The following is a 20,428-nucleotide window of genomic DNA, read 5'->3' as shown; positions in this document are numbered from 1 at the left end:
CCCTTTGTCCAACAGACCGCCTACATCCATGGTCCTCTCAAGGCCAGCAGACGTGTGTGTGTGTGTGTGTGTGTGTGTGTGTGTGTGTGTGTGTGTGTGTGTGTGTGTGTGTGTGTGTGTGTTGTGTGGGGCAGAAATACTCAATTATTCTGAGACGCAGCATCAGCTGAGCCTCTGACAGGGTCCTGTCTGACGTCCTGTTACTAAATTTATAATTTTTTTGTTATTTCAGTTTTGTTCTTACATTTAGCAGCATGCTTATTGTACACAAAAAACACTTCAGAAATATATTAAAAATGTTGCACTTTAATCATTTCAAATGTGGTTTTAAAACCTTGTCAGACTGTTTCGTTTGACCTTTTAAAGTAATTTAGTAAATTAATCATTGTGTCAGCTGCTGCAGTGTAAAGAATGAACCTTAAATCCCAACTGTTGAGCAACATGATCCTGGAAATCCTTTAAGAGCAGCTGACAGGCTGATGACCTCACTGAATCAAGGTGTGGGAAGAGGATGTAGAAAGTCAACACTACAGTAACATCTACACTTTGAAAGAGGAGTTTTATGTATGTCGACCTAAAAAAGTGTACTAGACTAATACACACTGTAAAAACAGTCTGCTCTGTTACAAGTAAAAGTCCTGCATTGAAAATGTCACTTAAAAGTATGTAGTATTAGTAGTAAAGTATTTACAGGAAAATGTAGCCTAACTTAAAGTATTAAATGTAAAAGTACTCAATGCAAAATTTTCCCTGCTGCTGTACTATCATACATTATATCACTGAGTTATTGTTATGCATGTATTCATGTAAAAGAAGGATTTTATTGTAGTTGGTTGAGGTGGAGCTCATTTTAAACTGTTTTGTACAGAACTGCAACTTGTAAATTAAAAATAAAACTTGGAAATCATAAGAAATGGCATCAAAATTACCCAAAGTGAAAGGATGCTTATCTTAAAATAATAATTAAAAAAAAACCTTAAAATGATCATAATAAATAATTAGCAAATCTTCACATTTCTGAATATATATATATATATATATAATTTTTTAAGTTCCTCATATATTTTGTATGAAAAAATCTTAATTTTTAAACTAGCTAAAGCTGTAAGACAAATGTAGTGGAGTAAAAAGTGCAGTATTTCCCCCTGAGCTGTGGTGGAGTAGAAGTATACTGTAAAGTAGCAGGAAATAAAAAGACTCATGTAAAGTACCTCAAATTTGTACTTAATGAAAGTATTTGGTTACCTTCCACCACTCTGCTACGCATTTTATTGTCCTGTATCCAGGACTGAAACTCCGTTTGGTTCTTGTGGTGGAGGTCCCGGCCTCCGGCTTCACCTGTGGAGAGGACTCGCCGTCAGTTCTAATGTTCTTTGTGGGCCCTGGTGGAGAACCTCACCCACAGACCTGACAAAACATGCCTGACATTTCTCCCAGGCTTCGGAGCATACTATCTGAATCCCTTTTTGCAACAGACCGCCTACATGAACTTTAGGCCCATCAAAACTATCAGATGTGAGTGTGTTAAAGGCACAAATGGTCTTTTGTTCTGTTGACACTGGTTTGACAGCAGGCGCTGTGCTTACTCGTTCTGCCTCCCTAATATATTTAATCTAATTGTCACAAAGCAAATATGGGCCCTGGTAGATTTTTTTTATTTATTTATCTTTTTTTTTTTTTTACCCCTGACATTTCTTAATAGGTTAATCCAGCCCTGTCCATGGACAGAGATCAGATGTCCTTGTCCTCTCTGCTTGTTGGCCCACCCAGCAGACCCTTGACCTGATGTTTTAAAGCTGTGAACAACCTGAGGAGCTAAGGGACCTCCAACATGGCTGCTCCCCCCAGGGAAGGAGGAGGGGGCTCGCATGCAATGACACGGGCTGCCAGGATCGTCGGAGCAGCTGTTTCCTGTTGACCTGAGAAATATTTACTTTCACAAACTGCCTGAACATGTCAGACAGGCAGAGCAGTTCTGGGCCTGTTAGGCTGATGTGAACAGCACCGTTTGACATTTCATTAAATGTTCACGTTCAGATCGGGTTTAGAGCCATGCAGACCACCGTGGGCTGCAGACACGCTCCAGAGCTGCATGCGTCCTTTAAACATGCCTGTTTCTGCAGCGTGTTGGATAAAAAGCAGGACTAAGTTGTTCAGTAAACCCTCTGATGTTTAGCTCTAGGTGTTCCGGCTATTTTGTCCTCCCCGTCTACTTTTCCTCGTGCACTCAGATCTGTAATCTATTCCAGATGGGGCGTGGTCCACATTCCCGCAAATGCTAGAGTCAAGCTACCGGAGGAGAAATCACAGCAACACCGGAGGTTGTGTCTGTATCTTTCAAAACAAAAGCATACACTAACTTCAAACGCTGACCGCTTAACCTTTATTTTTAGATGGTGGTCCAGGTCAGCCAGGTTATTGTAGGACTTTTGTATGTGCACACTGTAACGTAGACATCAAAAACAGAGTAGAAACGGACAGCAAAGCATATCGAGCCATACCTTAAACCAAAGACAAAATGGGTAACAATAATCTGATATTTAATTTATACCAGAACAGTCTGCAGACGGGATTTATCAATTTATCCACTTTCGGAACATAATAAGATTAATCTTGTGAAAACGTTCAAATTCCTTTTCGTGTCTAAAATGCCATCTGCATTTAGATCTATGGGAATGATATCATTAAATAGGGTCGGAAACTGTGGTCGGCAGCCCACACTGGATTTAGGAAAACCACTAAATCGTTTGTCAGGTGTTTATTTTTGAAATTTCCACCGGAAGTCGCATGCTCCATTGCCGCTGTTTGAATGTTTGCTGCGGCGGATAGCGGCGGTGTGGAACTATCGGAGAGCTTGCTTAGGTATATCTATCAATACCGATCAGATCGGACTGCAGCAGGATGAACAGTGCAGGTAGGAGCTGAAACACACGGACAGGTCACGACATTGCACGGGTCACCAAAATGACCACAACACCGGTCTGCTGCAGGGCACTGGCTGGCACGCACATATACATGCCTACAAAGAAAATGTCCTGCAAACATTTTATAAAAACGCAAAAAGGTTTCACACAACTTCAGCGCAGATTAAAGCTTTCCTAATTTTCTGGGTGTGAATTTAAACCTGGATTAACGGATCTAAATTCAGCCGTTTTTGATGTAGACCTGATCTGGCGTGTACCCAGAAAAAAAAAACAAAAACGGTGGTCTCGCCCTTCGTTTTTGTAAATAAAGTTTTTGGACTGACTCAGCATTTACAATGACTGGAGGCTGTTGGAACGACGACTTATCTGGAATAATAAAGACACGTCATCTTATTAACTAAACTTAATTAAATACCACAGGCTTACTACGAATGTGACGCTTCATCTTCTAAAAGTGAAATCTTAAGATAAATTGCTAACAGTATGTGTCGCTATGAGGGGTTTTTAAGGGATTTGTTGGTTGATTTTCCAGGTTTACGGGCGTATTGATGGATTAATAATGTGAGTGCATGATTAAACCAAAAGAACGAACAAATTGATCGAAGTCCATCTGATTGGTCCCGCGGACTCCTCCACCGTCTCCACAGTGAGATAGCGGGCGCAGAGCCAGCTGTCCGCCGCCTCCTCTTCTCCTTCTCTACCTCCTCTGCTGCTTTCCTACCCACTCATTTCCTTCTCCACTTCCTCTCGTCCTTTCCTGCATCTTATTTCCTCTCCTTTTATACATCCTCATCTCCTTCAGTACCATCTTCTTTGCTCCCTCTCGAGTCAGGCTAGCTGTTTCCCTCTGTTTCCAGTCTTTGTGCTGAGCTAGTGTCAAATTTCTAATCTCATACTTAGCAACATAGCAAATAAGTGCAAAACGTCCCAAAACGTCACACTGCTCCTCGAAAGGCCCTTCAGGTCCTTGCTCCACCTGCACAGGTGTTATTGTTCCTCAGCCTGATTAGCCCTCCTGAATGCACCAGGAAATAAAGTTACTGTTCTTTTCAGCTTTAAACTCCGACAGTCCTGAACTCTGAAGTAAAAGCCCTCTGAGGGTCTGATATATGAACTGTCTCCTGTTTGTTCCAGCTGTGTATCCCCCTGCCACTGCCCCCCCGGCCAACATGTTTGGCACCGTGCCTGGCTATGAGGGCATCATGGCAGGAGGAGGTAAGAGGAGTCCAACCCGCAACTTCTCACATAAGACTCATGTTCTTGCAACCGCTTAAAGTTTGTTGTTGCTGCTGCAGGAGGTTACCTGCCTCCTCCTATGCCTGTGGAGCCTGTAGCCCCGCCCCAGCCTGGCCCTGTACCTGATGACTGGAGGTAAGACGTCACCTGTCTCGCTGAGCTGCTCAACCTGTTAACCTGTGTGCACCTGAGAGTGGTGGACCCTGCAGGAACCAGCCAGTCCCACCCAGCAGGATGCTTCTGTTGCACTGCGACAATAAAAAAGGCTGCGTTCAAAGACCTTTCTTGTTTAACACATGCTGTGATTCTTGTGTGTGTGGGTGTGTTGTAGCATCCCGTCCCTGTCGGAGGATGTGGCCCGTGAGGCGTTCAAGAGCTTTGCGTCATCTCACTGCTGCTACAGTCAAAGTCCTGCCAGCGATGGAGTCATCACCAACATGGAGCCGTCCAACACCTACAGGGTGATCTGATGTTCACGCTCTTTATGATGCCGTTAACAGCTGGTGTTACTGTTGTGTTTGGTTCTCAAGGACGCTCCAGTAGTGGTCTGTAGTTCCATTACCATCAGCTGATCTAATACGGATCACTGACTGGTCCCATTTTTTTTACAGACTCCGCTTGCCTCTCGACTAAGACCCCATCATCTCCCCCTGGTATAAAGCCGTGGTCTGTGTCTGGATATGTTGTCTGGCCCCTGGTCGGGGGGTAAATGTGATGTTTCCTCATCTTTGGGGACGAGGTGTTTAATGCCATTGATTTTTTTCACACATTTTAGGGCTAGTTATTAACATTTTTCCAAAGAAAAACCAGCAATTCTGTCCTTTTCACAGATTTTTGAGGGTGTAAAGGACAGATTTGCTGGTTTTTCAGTGAATTTGTAGTGTAATAAAATGACTCTACATCCAACTTTAGTGCTAAGTTACTCTTTAAGAACCACGTCTGGTCCACAGACCCTCGTGCTGCACAACTGTTATCACCATCCCTTAGAGTACAGTCAGCCGAGCTTGTCACGTACCTTAATGGGACTTGAATGCGAACAGATGGAGAGGGAGAGAGGAGCTTAGTGCATCATGGGAAGTCCCCCGGAGGTCTAATCCTAAAGCAACATAACGAGGGGCTGGTTTGAGGCAAGTCTGAGCCGGCCCTAATTGTAAGCTTTTTCAGAGAGGAAAGTTTTAAGCCCACTTGTAAAGCCAGAGAGGGTGTCACTGGGAGCTGGTTCCATGAGAGAGGAGCTCGATAGCTGGAGGCTCCCATTCTGCTTTAGGAGACTGTAGGAAGCACAAGAAGCCCTGCAGTCTGGGTACAAAGTGTTCGAGTGGGGTCGTTGGGTTTATGAGCTCTTTAAGATATGATGGTCAGGCACCATCATCATTTTTTCTGCAACTTTTTGAGACAGGATGTGCCTGATTTTTATTATTTTACATAGGTGAAAAAGGGCAGTTCTTGAAAGTTGTTTTACGTGAGAGGTAAGGATATATCCTGATCAATGATATCTCCCATGATTCCTTACAGTGGTGCTGGAGGCCAGCGTAATGCCATCCAGAGTATCTTCAGATAATGTGTTTCCAAGGTGTTTGGGGCCAGGGACAATAACTTAAAATTTGTCAGAGTTTAGTAACAGCATGACTAAGACATCATAGACATTATACCTGCGGAATATGAGCTGTTTTGAGTGTATTAGCATGTTGGTGTTAGCATTTAAAAAGAACACAGTCCCAGAGCTGCTCGTGTTGGTCTCATGTTTACCGTTTGGACTGTGGCTGACTCATGGTTCAGACAGTACAAATGTATCTGATCCCAGTGTGAACCATGATCACAATGTGGTCTGGAGGATCTGGTCACAGTCTGAGTGTAATGCTGCATTTACACATGCATTAACACAAGTTTGTCCTGATCCAGGTCCCATATCCAGACACAGATCAAATGTTCATACCAGGGGGACATACGTAAATGTCAGCCTTGTTATCAAAGTGAACCACTTGTTGACTCCCCTCTCTCTCCGTGCTCTATATCTAAAGGACTGGATGTGTCCACACAGAGACGGGGGACAGTTTGAAGACGCCTCTGCTCAGAGTCTGACAGTATAACTTCATATAAACACTTTAATTGCGGAGACTCTCATGTGACATTAAACAACAGTGTAAATGTCCAGAAGCGATAAAGCCTCTGAGACAGACAATCCTGTTCACTGTGACTCTCGTTTGTCTTGATGGAAGAGAGACGCTTCTATTTGAATCCGTCCATCTGTCCACTCAGGCCATGCAGCAGCTTTCACTTGCATTATATGTGCATAGCTGCGACCATAGCACATTTTTTCCACTTGAAGTGTATTTTCTTACACTCTACCTGTGTAACAACAGTGATTGTGGCGTGCGCTCAGTGTTGCTCCTGAACGCATCCTGTACCTGCTGCTTCTCTCCTGCCTTCACTATGAAGCCCATGTAGACTTTGTACTCATTGTACTCATTGACACCGGTGTGAAATTAAGACAACAGTACCCTCAATACCCCTCTATAAACCACCCCCACCCCAATTGAGGGACAGTCATGCTCTATGATTTGGATGCACATTTCTCATAATGTTTTTTTTTTTCCATGGAGGCAGGTAGCTGTAGGCTACAACTTGAGTTTTAAAGGTTATGCTGAATTAGCTATTAGTAGTTGTTTTTTGCAGCGTACGCATGGATGTACACACAGCTGTCACTGGATTACTTTGATGCTGAGGAAAACTTAAAAATGTGCTGATTCTCAGGCAAGTTCTGGTGTTCTAAGGAGTGCTCTTTTCTAAGATTTCTAAGCGGATTTGTGGACTGTTACTCACCGTGGACATCAGGGAAAATGATATCCTCCGTCACACTGAATCAACTGTTTGAAACTCTTTGTTCTACTGAGAGTCTCCACAATCAAACTGACGTGTTTTGTTTCTCTTATGAATAAACACCAGATTCAGACTCTGACTCGCTGGTTTACACTCCCGACAAACAAAACTCTTGTTTATACTGACACAATCCTCAAAATTCCTGCTCTTGATTTGAGGAACTCTGGACCTCTCTGTTAGCTTGTGGCACGCTAACAGATTTCCGAGTGCTCGCCAGCTGCTGGCAGTTGAAGCGCACACTTCCTGCTGTCTGCGTGCAGCTGGAGTTGTATTGTGTTCAAACTGAGTCTGTTTCCTGTACTGAGAAAGTTTGTTCACCTAAACTGTCAGTGCTACTGATCAGCAAAATGTCATCTGTAATGAATAGTGACTGACTGGAGCATCTTTCTCCTTCTGATTCAGATTCTTCTGAAGTTCATTGATTTTAGTCAAACCTTTGCAATGTTCGTTGTAATTATTACTTGATACTGTAATATTTGCGATGATCTTCTAATATTATGGTATTGCTGTTGTTGTTGTTTCTATTTTTGTGCCTGTCAGTTGAAAACTGTATATGTAGTATCTCCTGTTGAAGTCTGTTTCTGTTCTGTAGTACCGACTGGAGACGTTCAACGAGTCCAGGTCAACCGAGTGGTCCCACAAACCTCACGAAGGTACACACACACATACGTTTATTCAACCTGAGCCTAAATCTGAGCTTAGAAGATCCACAGATAATGTTGTCATTGCTGAACAGTTTTCCAGGAAGTTTAAAACGTATCCCCGATTGTCAGGATATCTTGACTTAGCACTGGGTCCTGCATTTCCCTCCCCCATGTCTGTCAGTCAAAACCTGGAACACAGCCGAAACTGAGATAACCCTGATGACATCATTATGGTAGATTTCAGTTGGTTTTTGTTTTGTTTGATCCGCAGGTTGATGTCGTGTCTCTCTTGTGTTACTGACAGGTGAGCCGGCTGACTTCTACACCCAGACTGCCCCCCGGCCCTGGGAGATCCAGGCCACGCCTCCCAGCCTCTTTACCAATCACACGGAGGAGATCCGCGTGCCCTACACCTCCTCCATCAAGGTGATTGGTTAACAGGAGCTGGTTGCTATGGTTATCTGCTGTTTAATTTACCTTGAGTTCTGATTTTGGTCAAGGGTAAATCTATTGATCTGAACTATGTGATTTTAATGTCCAGCTGATAGCCAATCAGAGAGCAGGATTCTCTGTTGCCAGGGTTAATTTAGTTTAGAGTCTGAATATTCTTGGAGTCCTTCTTTGACTTTCCAGTGGTCCTTGAGTGGGTTCAAAGTGTCCTGGAAGAGGTCCCAGAAGTTCTTGAAGGTGTTCTCGGTAACCCTGAGGTTGTTCCAGAAGTCCATGAAAATGTTAAATAATTTCTTGAAGATGTTACAGGTGTGTGACGTCCCTGACTTAATGGAAGGTGTTATAATGGTCCTCGTACTGGTTCAGTGAGGCCTTATAGAGGTTCATGGGGTTCTTAAAGTTCCATATGTTATTGAAGGTGTCCCAGGGGTTATTGATGAAGTTCCTTAGGTCCTGCGGGGGGTTGAGGTACTCATTGAGACAATTTCTGAAGCCCTGGAAGATCTTACTGAGGGCCGTTGGGGGTCTGGTATCCTTTGAGATGTTCCAGGGCTCCATGAACAGCTTCTGTGGGGTCCTTGAGGAGGTGACTGGGGTCTTTTGAGAGGCTTCTACAGGTTTTTTGTAGAAGTTCATGGGGTCCTGAGTGATTTAGCTGCTAACATAGTGACGCATCTGTACTGTCGCTATGGTTACTTGCAGTTAAATTTACGTTGAGGTCTGATTTAGACTTTGTAGTTCAACTGTCGACCTCAACAGCCAATCAGAGAGCAGCATTCTGATGTGGGACATTCTAACAGCATTAGTGTTACAGATAGTAAAGTTATTTATAACTTTGTGTGTGTGTGTGTGTGTGTGTGTGTGTGTGTGTGTGTGTGTGTGTGTGTGTGTGTGTGTGTGTGTGTGTGTGTATGTGTGTAGGACTGCCACACCTGTCATGGCACAGGGACGAAGCCATGTGATCAGTGCCATGGAGATGGATATGTAAGAAGACAATCAATCAGTTAATCAATCAATAATAATAAACTACATAATCATTAAGTCATTTTTGTTTACACAGCAGCTACATGACAACACTGTAGACAGGAAAAGTTTGATGATGTAAAAGTAGACACTGTCAATGTAGTAGATGAATAAAGAGACAAAATCAGTCAGAGCTAATTTTATGTGAATTTATGATGAAATGCTCCATGTTAATTTTCCTGTGTGTCTCCATAGAAACCGTGCTGGGTGTGTAACGGCTCTGGGACGAGCAATAACGACAGCTGCGGTCGCTGTAATGGTACAGGAAGAGACAGGTCCTGACGGGGCGGGGGGGCGAGGGGGATAGTCCAGGTGCTCCAGGAGCTGTCACTCACAAGCTTTTTAGCTTGCGACCCTTAAATCAAAGTCTGCCCACGTCCTCGAGCGGCATTACCTTCTGAGATTTTTCTTATTTGAATAGATTTTAGAGGCCTGAATAGGTAAAACTATCCAGGTTTTCACAATAAAAGAGAAAAGTAAAAAAAAAAAAATCACCCCATGTTTTGGCAGTTGAATGCTTTTAATCTGTAGCAGCAGCGGTAGGAGTTTGGTTAGCATTAGCATTATACGGCGCTGACTTGGCTGCAGGAGAGCGAACAGTGAACGCTGAGGCTGATCAGTGTCATGAAATTAGAATTACATGCTGCATCGTTTCCTGTCAATCCCTTGTGTGGGAAGGCAGTTTGAATCCAAAGCAGCCTCTGCCACTAACAATTGAAATGACAAGATGTAATTACAGAATCTAAAAACCTAATTAGAGAAAGGCAAAAATGATCAAAAGAAAGGACCAGATCTCTTTTTCTGCATGTTAGACCTCTTTACTGCAGATCCAGGCAGAGCCATGAACCGTCTCTGCAGTGATGCATTCAAGGACCGACGCTGAGAAGTGTCACAAAGATGAGTTCTGTTGCCAAACATCAAACCCAGAAGACATCAGATTGCCTCTGAAGTCATTTTAATAATTTTAAAGGCCACACAACAACTTCATTTCAGCTGAAAAATAAAGCTCCATAAAGTAGATTTTCAGATTCAGATTTTTAAAGGAATGGATGAATCAATGAGGAGATCAATTTAAAATTTGGTCGATCATTTGAGAAAAGTTGAAAAACAGTACCATCTGAAGAATGTGAGGCATATCTAACATTGTGTGTGTGTGTGTGTAGTTGTACAGAGTGTAATTCTCACGGAACGAAGCAGTGTGACACCTGTGAAGGAAAACGACAACTGCTGACCTACATCAACCTCAAAGTGGAGTGGTGAGTACTGATACTACAGCTGTTCCAGGGGTCCTCCAACTGGTTGCTCGACTTCCTGGAGGAAATTTCACTGGTTCTTGAGGAGGTTCTATGAGGCCTTAAAGAGGTTTATGGGGTACATTGGTAGTTTAAAGGTCCCTGATGATGTTGCTTGAGGTCCTTGAGAAGTTCTAGAGCAGGCGTGTCAAACTCATTCCACAAAGGGCCGTGTGACTGTAGGTTTTTCCTCCAGCCAATCAAGAGCATGCAGTCTGACCAATCAGCTGTCTGAAGGCTGAGATCAGCTAATGAAATGAGTCAAGTCTGGTGTGCTGCTGCTTGGTTGGAAAGAAAACCTTCAGCCACTCGGCCCTTTGTGGAATGAGTTTGACGTGTGTTCTAGAGGGCTTCTAAGAGATTATATGGGTCTTTGAGAAGATCAGCTGAGATCTTGAAGACGTTAGAGTAGTCCTAGAGAAGACAACAAACAAATAATAGAAAGTTGATTCAATCCTGTCGAACTTCTACACAAAGAAACTTCAATGTAGTTCCATATTAAATGGATTTTGTGGGCTGTGATGGATCTTGCGGTGGTGCCCTCTGGTGGAATACAGATAAACCTGCATGATGTGAATTAATGATTCAATACCTGAATTTTAAACACTGATATGACACTAGCATAGAAAAATGATCCACACCTCTTTTCAGTACCACAGTTGAGCCGACTAGCCGTCTCTCTTCACAGGTCAACAGCTGACTTTAGGTCACATGACTATGTGGTCATCTTCGATGGGTGGATGTGCATCAGAGTTTGTGTGTGTTTCTGTTTGTGTGTTTTTGTGGTTAGGGTTAACCATGTGGAGGACCACGTGGTGGAGCAGAACTCTGGTCTGAAGATTGATGATCTTCGCTCAGTGAGCGGGAAGGAGCTGTTCAAGAACAGCCAGTACCTGGTACGCACACACATGCACGCACACACGCACACATTATGAATGTACTTAATTAAATATGCGCTCAGTTTTCCCAATTACATTATCTATCAGTGGTGGTAAGTACTGCTCATTTTGTCATTAATTTAATTAATGAATGATGGGTTAAACATCTGCTCACTCGTTAAGTACATGAGTTTTGCTTTGTCATATACTGTACAGAGTGAGGTGAAGAGGCAGACAGTGAGAGAGACAGAGAGAGAGGCATGACATGCAACAAAGATCACTGGATGGAGTCAAATTGGCAGCATTGTAGTTATATTGCATGTGCACCAGTTGAGGCTTTTTGTATATCCAGTTATTACATTATGCTGCAGGAAGCCATGACTCCCTGCCCTTCATTATGGTCATCAAATGAAACAATCCTCCCGTGCTGTAGATTGTACAGAACAAAACATGCAGTACAGTGTTCAGTTAATCATTGAAAGACGACCTGCTGGAAGCTCACCTCAGACAGGTGAAGTTTGTTCATCAGGTGGTGTGAGAGAAAAGGTCATGGGTTAATTCAAAGATGTGGCTGATCTCTCTCTCTCTGTCTCCTCTCAGCTCTATCCACTGCTTGGGTTCCCAAACCCGGCCATCTCCGAGGCGTCTGAGCGTCTGGTCAGAGATCACCAAAGCAAGTACGCCCAGAACTCCAGGATCCTGCAGCAGGTGAGTCCCCAGCAGCCAGATTTAAGATGAGAAGACATGATTAGAGGTCATTAAAATATGTAGTGCATTTAGGAGGAAGCAACACAGACAGGTATCAGTTCCATATTTGTGTGTATAGTACAGAGACAGACATCGCTGTAGCAGCCATTAAGGTCAGAGCTCATTCTAAGGTAACAAATACACAGCGATTCTTATTTCCAGGTGATTGTAGACTAATGAAAACATATCGTTAAATATTACAGTACACTTCAGCACGTAGATCTCCCTAAATCCCACACTTTGGACCTCTATGTACCCATGTGGGTAATAAGTCACGGGCAGCTGTAAAGTGGGCAAATAAGAGAGAGCCAGTCAAAATCTGCCTCAGTCTCTCAGTAAAGATGTGCACATGTCTGGATGCTGTCAGTGCAGAGGAAGGCTGGAAATGATAGCGTCAGTACGAGTGAGTAAAGTCAGGCATCAGTGTAATGAATATGTAGAGTAATAACATTTTCCACAGGGGTTATTTCGGCTCACGTTAATTAGTAGTTCAAGCAAACGAGGGCAGTGAAACCAAACCAGCTCGTATCTGCTGCAGTGAGCTGTTATTTAGCTTAGCCGAGGACTGGGGCTGTTTCCACAGCAACCAGCACACTTTAGTCCATTAAATCTTTCAGTCAATGCCACAGTTTGAGACTACTTTACAAAGGTCAGGCTGTTTGTTAGTTTATGTCAGGCTGTCATGATTGCAGCTGCTTGTGAGTTATTCAAATAATGGTAATAAATAATGAGAAACAAGACGAGCCCTCTGGTTCTTGATAATATCATAATTTTAATATGTATGATCACAGAGACTATAGAACTTTTAAAAGGCCTTGAATTCATAAACATCACATGACCTCCCATTACTGTAACGCCACATATTAACTAATCTAATCTAACACCTGCAGTGTCATCAGGTGTTATAGCGCCGAAAGCAGTCGAATCATCGTTTTCGTTTAAAGATGATGACACAAAACAACTAAACCTTCGGTCGAGGTGCTAGAGAAGTTGAAGTGTTTGCACTGTAAGTAATGAAGAGTCTGTCAGAATGTAATAGTGTCAGTCAACGTATTTCTGAACTTTCAACAGAGCAGGCTAGCTGATCCCCTGCTTCCAGCCTTCATGCTAAGCTACGCTAACCACTTCCTGACTCCATGCTCAACACACACAAGGCTGATATCAATCTGAGCATCTCGCTCTCAGAAAAAAAGGAGAATAAGTGGATTTCCCGTCTCTCCCTCAGAGGCAGACAGTCGAGTTGATCCCCATCACTAAGGTGAACTATAAGTGGAAAGGCGACTCTCACGTCTACTTCGTCTACGGCAACGAGCACCAAGTCAGCGCTGACAATTACCCGGCCACCTGCTGCTGTGTCATCCTGTAGACACACACACACACACACACACACACACACACACACACACACACACACACACAGCTCAAGTCAACCATCCCAAACTGATATCACCATTCTTGTTTCTTTTAATACTGTCCACTCCCTCCAGATCAACTGTAAACCAAACACGACACAAATCTTGAAGATTTTCCCACCAAAGTTGTCCAATCAGATGGATTATTGTGACCAATCATTCTTCAGATGTAATCGTCACTTCAGAGCTGATAGACACGTTAATCCAGCGGATCCGACAAATTCATAATTAATGTGAAAATGCTCCACTCTCAGTAAACACACCTGGAGCCGTGATGCTCCACCAGGTGCCCTGATTGGAACAAATAATGGACTTAAACTGGAGTGTTGTTCCTTCATATCAAGAATTAAATATTGTCTGGATAAAATGTTTATCTTTGATATGAAGAACTGATTTGTTGATATTGAAATTTAAGATTTTATCCTTAATATATTAGAAAAATATATTTTCATGGTTAAACCAGCCTGCTGTCTCCTCAGAGTACATTATTGTCTCTGTGTGGACACTTGTGTTTACCATCATATCTCTGATGTCATGACCACTTACCAAAGATATTTTTCTGTTACCTTTTTACTGCACAGTTCACTGAAAACACGTGCCTGTATGTGCCGTTTAATATCCTCAGTCTTGCATGGAAATGTCATGTCCAAAATATTGCCGTTCCAAGAACAAGCAGGAGCATGTCCTCCTGACGTCTGACCTCACTTTTAGCCTGTAAAATTGTCCTGAAATCTGCAAAAGCCAGAAAAATTGATCAAATTGATGAGATGTAAAAAGTAAGTCGAACATGAGAAGCAGCAAAAAGAAAGAGATATGAGGTTATATATTATCTTACCTGTCTGTAATGAGATGATGGAGCATAATAGATGTGACTCACCTGGTTTCTACCTGTGTTCTTATCTGTGGTTTAATGTTGAAGGTAGAAACCACTTACGTGCTCAAAATGCAGAGATCAGATGTTTCAAGCGGATCCAGATGGTCATGACTTAAAATACATAAATAAATGAATAAAAATAAAAGATTTTCATGACTCCAGGAACATAAGTTGATATTTGGGCTATAAAACCAGTCACAGCAGAAAGTGTCAAAATGACGTTCATCCGTGTGTCTTCACAAAAATGTTTGGGTCTCAAAGCTTGACAACTACTAACTGCTCACAGGGCTAGTTAGTGAGCTACCGTAACTGGCAAGCTAACGGCTGACAACTGATGCTAGTCAGTCATACTAGCTCTCTAAGCTATTTTCTTTGTACTTGGCCGTTTATTCCCCTCTGACATTTTTTTTCTCAGGATTGTACATCATTTCATTCCATAAAGAGCTGTTGAAGCTTGGTAACCGTCAGTTAGCTAACTATCAGTCAACTGTCAGCTAACTGCCACTTAGCTCAGTCAGCTACCCGTCCATTAGCTGTCAGCTAGCCATCAGTTAGCCAACTTTCAGCTAACCACCAGTTAGCTTACTGTCATCTATCCGTTCATTAGCTAACTGTCTGCTAGCCATCAGTTAGCTAACTGTCATCCAAGTGTCAACTAATCTTTAACAAGCAAATAGTTGCAGTAAGCTACCAGTTTACTGTCTGTTAGTTAACTGTCAGCCAACTGTCAGCTAACCATCAATTAGCAGACTAGTTAGCTCTGCCACTAAGAGGACAATTAGCTTGCACAGTTTATTCAAGAGATCTGCCGGTGTGTTTATACTCCCTTAGATAAACTGGATGATGATAGGTGAAATATTAGCTACAATAGCATCCTCCATTTGAACTTAGCGGCTCTCTGTTCCATCAAAGATCAGTCATTACAAAACTTATTTGCCAAGTTGAATTTTTTTGCCACTGAATGAATCCACAGATCACAATATTTTTTTTGTTTGATTTACAGTTTATCAAACGCCTTGCCTTTCGTCCAGACAGGCAGAATGAAAAGACCATGATAGCCTTCATCTCCAGTGTAGAAACGTGTTTTTCTGTTAAAAACGAGCAGCGTTAAATAATCTGCCAGATGTTTGTCACACGCAGCTGTGACAACAAACAAACCTCACCAAAGCCTTGAAACAGTATTCCTAAATGTTTCATACTGTCTGTTTTTTTTTTTTTTTACATGTTATTGTGAGTTTTTCTAAGCTCCGAGTGGTTCCTGTTTTCTGATGTGCATGAAGTTCAGTAATACTCCAACAGCTTTCCTGTCACTGTGACTGTCAGACAATAAACTAACAGTGTGCAAGGCATTCTGGGTGAAAGACAGGAAGGAAGAAGGAATAATGGGTGTTCTGGTCTGGAGAGAGCTGATTACAGACCAAGTTAAAGAATTTCATCATCAATGAACTAAGATCATTTTTAAACATTTTTAGTCTCATCAGAAGTCTGTAAAAGCTCTTTGATTAGTAAACAAGGTGATATTTTTTGTTAGAACTTGAAAAGCTTTGGAGAAGTGTGGATTAAAAAGTAGATTATTGATCTGATCAAAGTCACAGAAATCATCTCTCTGAGGTCATGTGGATTCTTAGATTCATAGATTGTTTTTCAGTCAGCTGCACTGATTATCTGTGAGGCTGGGACTCCCGAAGCTGCATTTTCCAGACAACATTGAATAGCAGCTTACAGGATAGAGCTAGCAGAAGCATCTGAAAAGGCAGGGCAATGTAAAGCCAGACCAAAGCTTTGTCTTCGCCAAGATGGAAACCACGCAAGCAGTTAAATATCAGTGGTTCTATTGCTTTAAAACTTTGCTTGATGGAAGAAACCTTAGGAGCTGTGCTGTTTCTTCTGTTTGTCTCCAGCTTCGGCTGACATCAACAGTTTACCTCAGGACAAAAATATACAACCTGTCCCTTTAAACTGCCTTCCTGCACTACAGTAGATCTCCTGTAGAGGGTGCTCTGCCTTGGGCTCTGCTGCCCCCTGCCTTAAGTACAACCAGGTTATCTGTGACAAACAGGAGGAAGCTGCCTCTGGTTTATAGGTTTTACTGGTGATATGTAAACTGCATTATGTATGTCTCGAGATATATTAGTTCATTTGATTTTTTTAAAAGGAACAAATTCACATTCTGCTTTTCATAATCTTCATGTAGCGTATGGTTTATCTTCAGGGGTTCAATATTCAACTCAAGTTTTATTTTTTCTGTTGTCACAAAAAACTTTTCAGCAGTCAACTGTTATTCCTTGGATGTCAGAGCATTTTTGGACGCAGTAAACATGATGTTAATGTGGCTTTGCTGTTTATTGATGTGATGTTGCTGGAATGTGATGGACCTGTACTGAGTGGAATGCTCCTTTATCTGCAATATAAACGTCTCAAAACAATACTCTAACAAATGTGTCTGTTACTAACCTGATGGAAATAATGTTGTTACGCTGTTAGCATTCAGTAATACTCTGCTGTAACCCTAGATTATTAATCATATGTTACAAACTGAAAATAAACTCTGAGACTCACCTGCTTCTGTCACATCTGTTTACAACCACACATGTATGGAGCCCCGAAACTGTAAAGTGGAAAATAACTTCTCATTTTATCCATTTGTCATAATGGAAGAAACCCTTTAAAACTTTTATTTTATTCATGTATTTAGTTTTCAGTAGCTTTTTTTAAATATATATATATGTGTGTGTGTGTGTGTGTGTGTGTGTGTGTGTGTATATGTGTGTGTGTGTGTATATGTATGTGTGTGTATGTGTATATATATGTGTGTGTGTGTGTGTGTGTGTGTGTGTGTGTATACACACACACACACACACACACACACACACACACATATATATATATATATATATATATATATATCTTAAGAAGATTCTAAGCAGAGCTTCAAAAAGGAAGAAATGGGAGTGAGACAAAAGAAAAATTTGAGTAAGCAATTTTAAAAAAGGTTGGATTAAACTGAAATAGGCTGTTCATCATGTTGATCAGGAGTATATATATATATACATAGTCACCAGTTAACCTAATGAACATGTTTTTGGTGTGTGGGAAGAAGCCGGAGTACCTGGAGAGTACCCACGCATGCACGTGAAGAACATGCAAACTTCACACAGAAAGGCCCGACCCAGGAATTGAACTGGCAACCTTCTTGCTGTGAGGCACGCTGCGCCCCCCCCCCCCCACACACACACACACACATACATAAAATCTAATTAACATACAGCGCAATTGATTTGTCCATACCTTAAAGCTGTTAAGTTACCAATTTTGCTACATTTTGAAATACATATGGTAGGGTATGCAGTACATATATGTATATATATAGACATATATATATATATATATGCTGGACCTTTTCTGCATGTGACATATATTGTGCATATTGGTGAGAGACCTGCATTGATACATGCAACAACTGTATATGTACTTTACATACAGTACAGAAACACACTGTGGTTAGTGCTGCTGTAGAGCACAAGCTATGGAGAAATCCTGCATGTAAACAGGAAAGAAGCTCACAAGTCACATGAGGATAGCAGAGTTCATCTTGAGCTGAACTTACTGAGCTGAAGAAAAGAGTTCAGATTATCAATGTGTTGGACACTCAAAGAGGAAACTGCAAATGTCAACATGACAGTAAAGGAGGAAGTTCAGATTCTCCAGAAGGGCTGTAACAAAGCTTTCATTTAAAAATGCACTGGAATACAGTTATTGTCCTCAAAAGTGGGAAATTGCCTTTTGCCCATTTAGCAGTTCATTAAAACATCGAAACATAAACACCACATCCAAAAATCCAGGTTTGTGTCCAAACTCAGGTTGAAACACAGGATTTTACTTTTAGTGGCACCAGGATGTCCAAAAAACCCCAAAATGTTGTTATCAGTTACATACTTGTAGAAAGCTCACTCCATGCCAATGTGGGTGAATTAACTTTGAAGAAATCAGAGATATTAAAGGCAGTCACGGTGAAAATAGACCCAAGGATAATGAGACCTGAATTTTTTTTATGAGATAACTCTAACTCTAACTCTATGAGATAACAACTTCTGTTAACGGGACTGTTAACATCATTTTATTCAGCCATTAATGCGTTTTATTACGCTGTTGAGTTCTGTGTAGATGATGCATTTAGCAGAGATGTCAGTTGGAGTCATCGTAGAGGCCCGTTTGTTTATGTGTGTTTCAGTGTTATTTTAAACTGATGGTGTCAGGAGACTGTGCAGAATGTGAGCAGTATTCACCACAAGGTGTCGCATTCAGGATCCACATTTTAAAGCTGTATCAGCATGTACTGTATATATACTGTATACTCTGTGACATGAAGGTGTCGTGAATGGTTTGCTTTAGTGGACGTTGTCTTATTATAGACATTGTCTTATTATAGAAAATGCAGAGAAGAAGGCTGAACGCTGAGCTTGATCTCGTCTCTGTCTGCTATCTCTGCTGTTACTGTCAGTCATGTTAATTCATTTAGGGTAAATCCACCAATCACATCATTCAGTACAGTCTGACATTCTGCTGATGTTACTATCACGTCACCAGATCTGAGATGTCCTCTCTGTCCAGAGTCCATCCAGAATGCACCACAGCGCAGAAACAAAGCAACAGCACAAACTGCATTACAGTCCTCTTCTGTCCTCTGCTGAAATTGATGGTAGTTTCTCCCTGTGTTTTATTTCCTGTGTGAATCCTCCTCTCACTGCTGGAGGCTGTCTCACTTCCTGTCCCATGTCCTGTCAGATAAAGAGCACGTGTCTCTCAGCTGATCACTGAGGCTTTTAACGTGTTCTGATTTGTCAGATTAAGAACTAATTTCCATCCATCCTGCGCCTCACACAGACTCCCAATATGAGAGATGGAGATACATCACAGGACCACAGCTTCTGATCAATGATTGATTTCATCCTGCCTCAAATTATTTTTCATTTGATTCAACCACATAATCATTTGTAGTTATGATTTAAAATAAAGTTAAATCATACATCACTGATCTGCTCGGAGAAATCTGTCTTTTTATGTCATGTTTTTGATCATTGATAGTGACAGGATTTGTGTAAATGTGGATCAGGTGTTGGCAGCGCTATGCTGCTATTGATTAGATTTGGGGAAGTTAACATTGCAGCAATTCAAGGTTGTCTAAGATAGCGTTTCTTTAGTTCTCATCCTCAAAGCCTTTCCTTTTGCACCATTGACACATTGAAACATAGCAGGGTGACATTACAACAAAGTAATAGTCTGATACTTTTTTCTTTTTCATATTTATAATACTAACTACCACAGCGATACATACTGAAGGAATTTGACTCCAGTTTCAAATTTCTTTCAATACTTGTACAAAGTATGCAATATACACTTAAAAGATATAGAAAAGGTAAAACAGACATTTAAAAACATCAGAGCTGAGCAAAGATAAGAATCCTACACATACGGCTATATGCACAGTAAATAGGTGAGAAAAAAATTCTATACAAATATATGTAAGAAGCACAAATGACAACAATACGATAAAGAAGACCAGTGTTATTTGTAAATAATACAAATAGTGCAAAAACAAACAACAGAGGCGGCAGCATTTTCAATGGATAACCATAATTTCAACATAACTGCAGGCTACTGTTTGCTAGCATGTTAGCCACCGTGTTTACGACTTGTTCTGAGGCCCTGAAGTGGACAAATAAAGTTAATTACGAAAAGCAAGCGTAAAAATCAACCAACAGAAACTCTGTGACAAGCAAAACTGTGATGTAATATGTTATTATTTTTACATTTTCACTTTCATTTCCTGATATGGCCTAGGCTTTTCAGTTGATTGTCAGTTTTTTTATCATAAACTGCGGACGTTCGGCGCCATTTTAAACGCTTTTGAATAACTGAAACACACACACACACGCAAACAACTGACGCTGGCACAAACACACACGATACCATCAGCACGTCCAAAAACCTGCACACACACATAAAACTCCCGCCCCCCTCTCGCGCCCCCTCTCCTACCACCACCACCTCCCCCACCCTCCCCGGTG

General features: G+C 41.7%; 1 protein-coding gene across 1 annotated transcript; it reads left to right on the top strand.

Moving 5' to 3' along the window:
- The first annotated feature begins 2,779 nt into the window (after positions 1 to 2,779).
- On the top strand, positions 2,780 to 16,918 carry LOC139329373 (protein SSUH2 homolog). The gene is made up of 12 exons (XM_070959667.1): positions 2,780 to 2,914; positions 4,059 to 4,139; positions 4,220 to 4,295; positions 4,492 to 4,621; positions 7,633 to 7,693; positions 7,989 to 8,110; positions 9,056 to 9,118; positions 9,353 to 9,432; positions 10,321 to 10,413; positions 11,240 to 11,345; positions 11,928 to 12,035; positions 13,300 to 16,918. The coding sequence occupies exons 1-12, from the start codon at positions 2,902 to 2,904 to the stop codon at positions 13,438 to 13,440; spliced, it is 1,074 nt and encodes a 357-aa protein (XP_070815768.1). The 5' UTR covers positions 2,780 to 2,901; the 3' UTR covers positions 13,441 to 16,918.
- The last annotated feature ends 3,510 nt before the right edge of the window (positions 16,919 to 20,428 follow it).

Source organism: Chaetodon trifascialis, chromosome 3, assembly GCF_039877785.1.
Source record: "Chaetodon trifascialis isolate fChaTrf1 chromosome 3, fChaTrf1.hap1, whole genome shotgun sequence".
NCBI lineage: Eukaryota > Metazoa > Chordata > Actinopteri > Chaetodontiformes > Chaetodontidae > Chaetodon > Chaetodon trifascialis.
The sequence above is the reverse complement of the archived record's forward strand: the minus strand, read 5'-3'. Positions and strand labels throughout refer to the sequence as shown.

Excerpts from the sequence above, each read along its gene's own strand:
- LOC139329373 (XM_070959667.1), top strand. Across the intron at positions 9,119-9,352 it reads AGTGCCATGGAGATGGATAT|AAACCGTGCTGGGTGTGTAA; the intron begins GTAAGAAGACAA and ends GTGTCTCCATAG. Across the intron at positions 11,346-11,927 it reads TCAAGAACAGCCAGTACCTG|CTCTATCCACTGCTTGGGTT; the intron begins GTACGCACACAC and ends GTCTCCTCTCAG.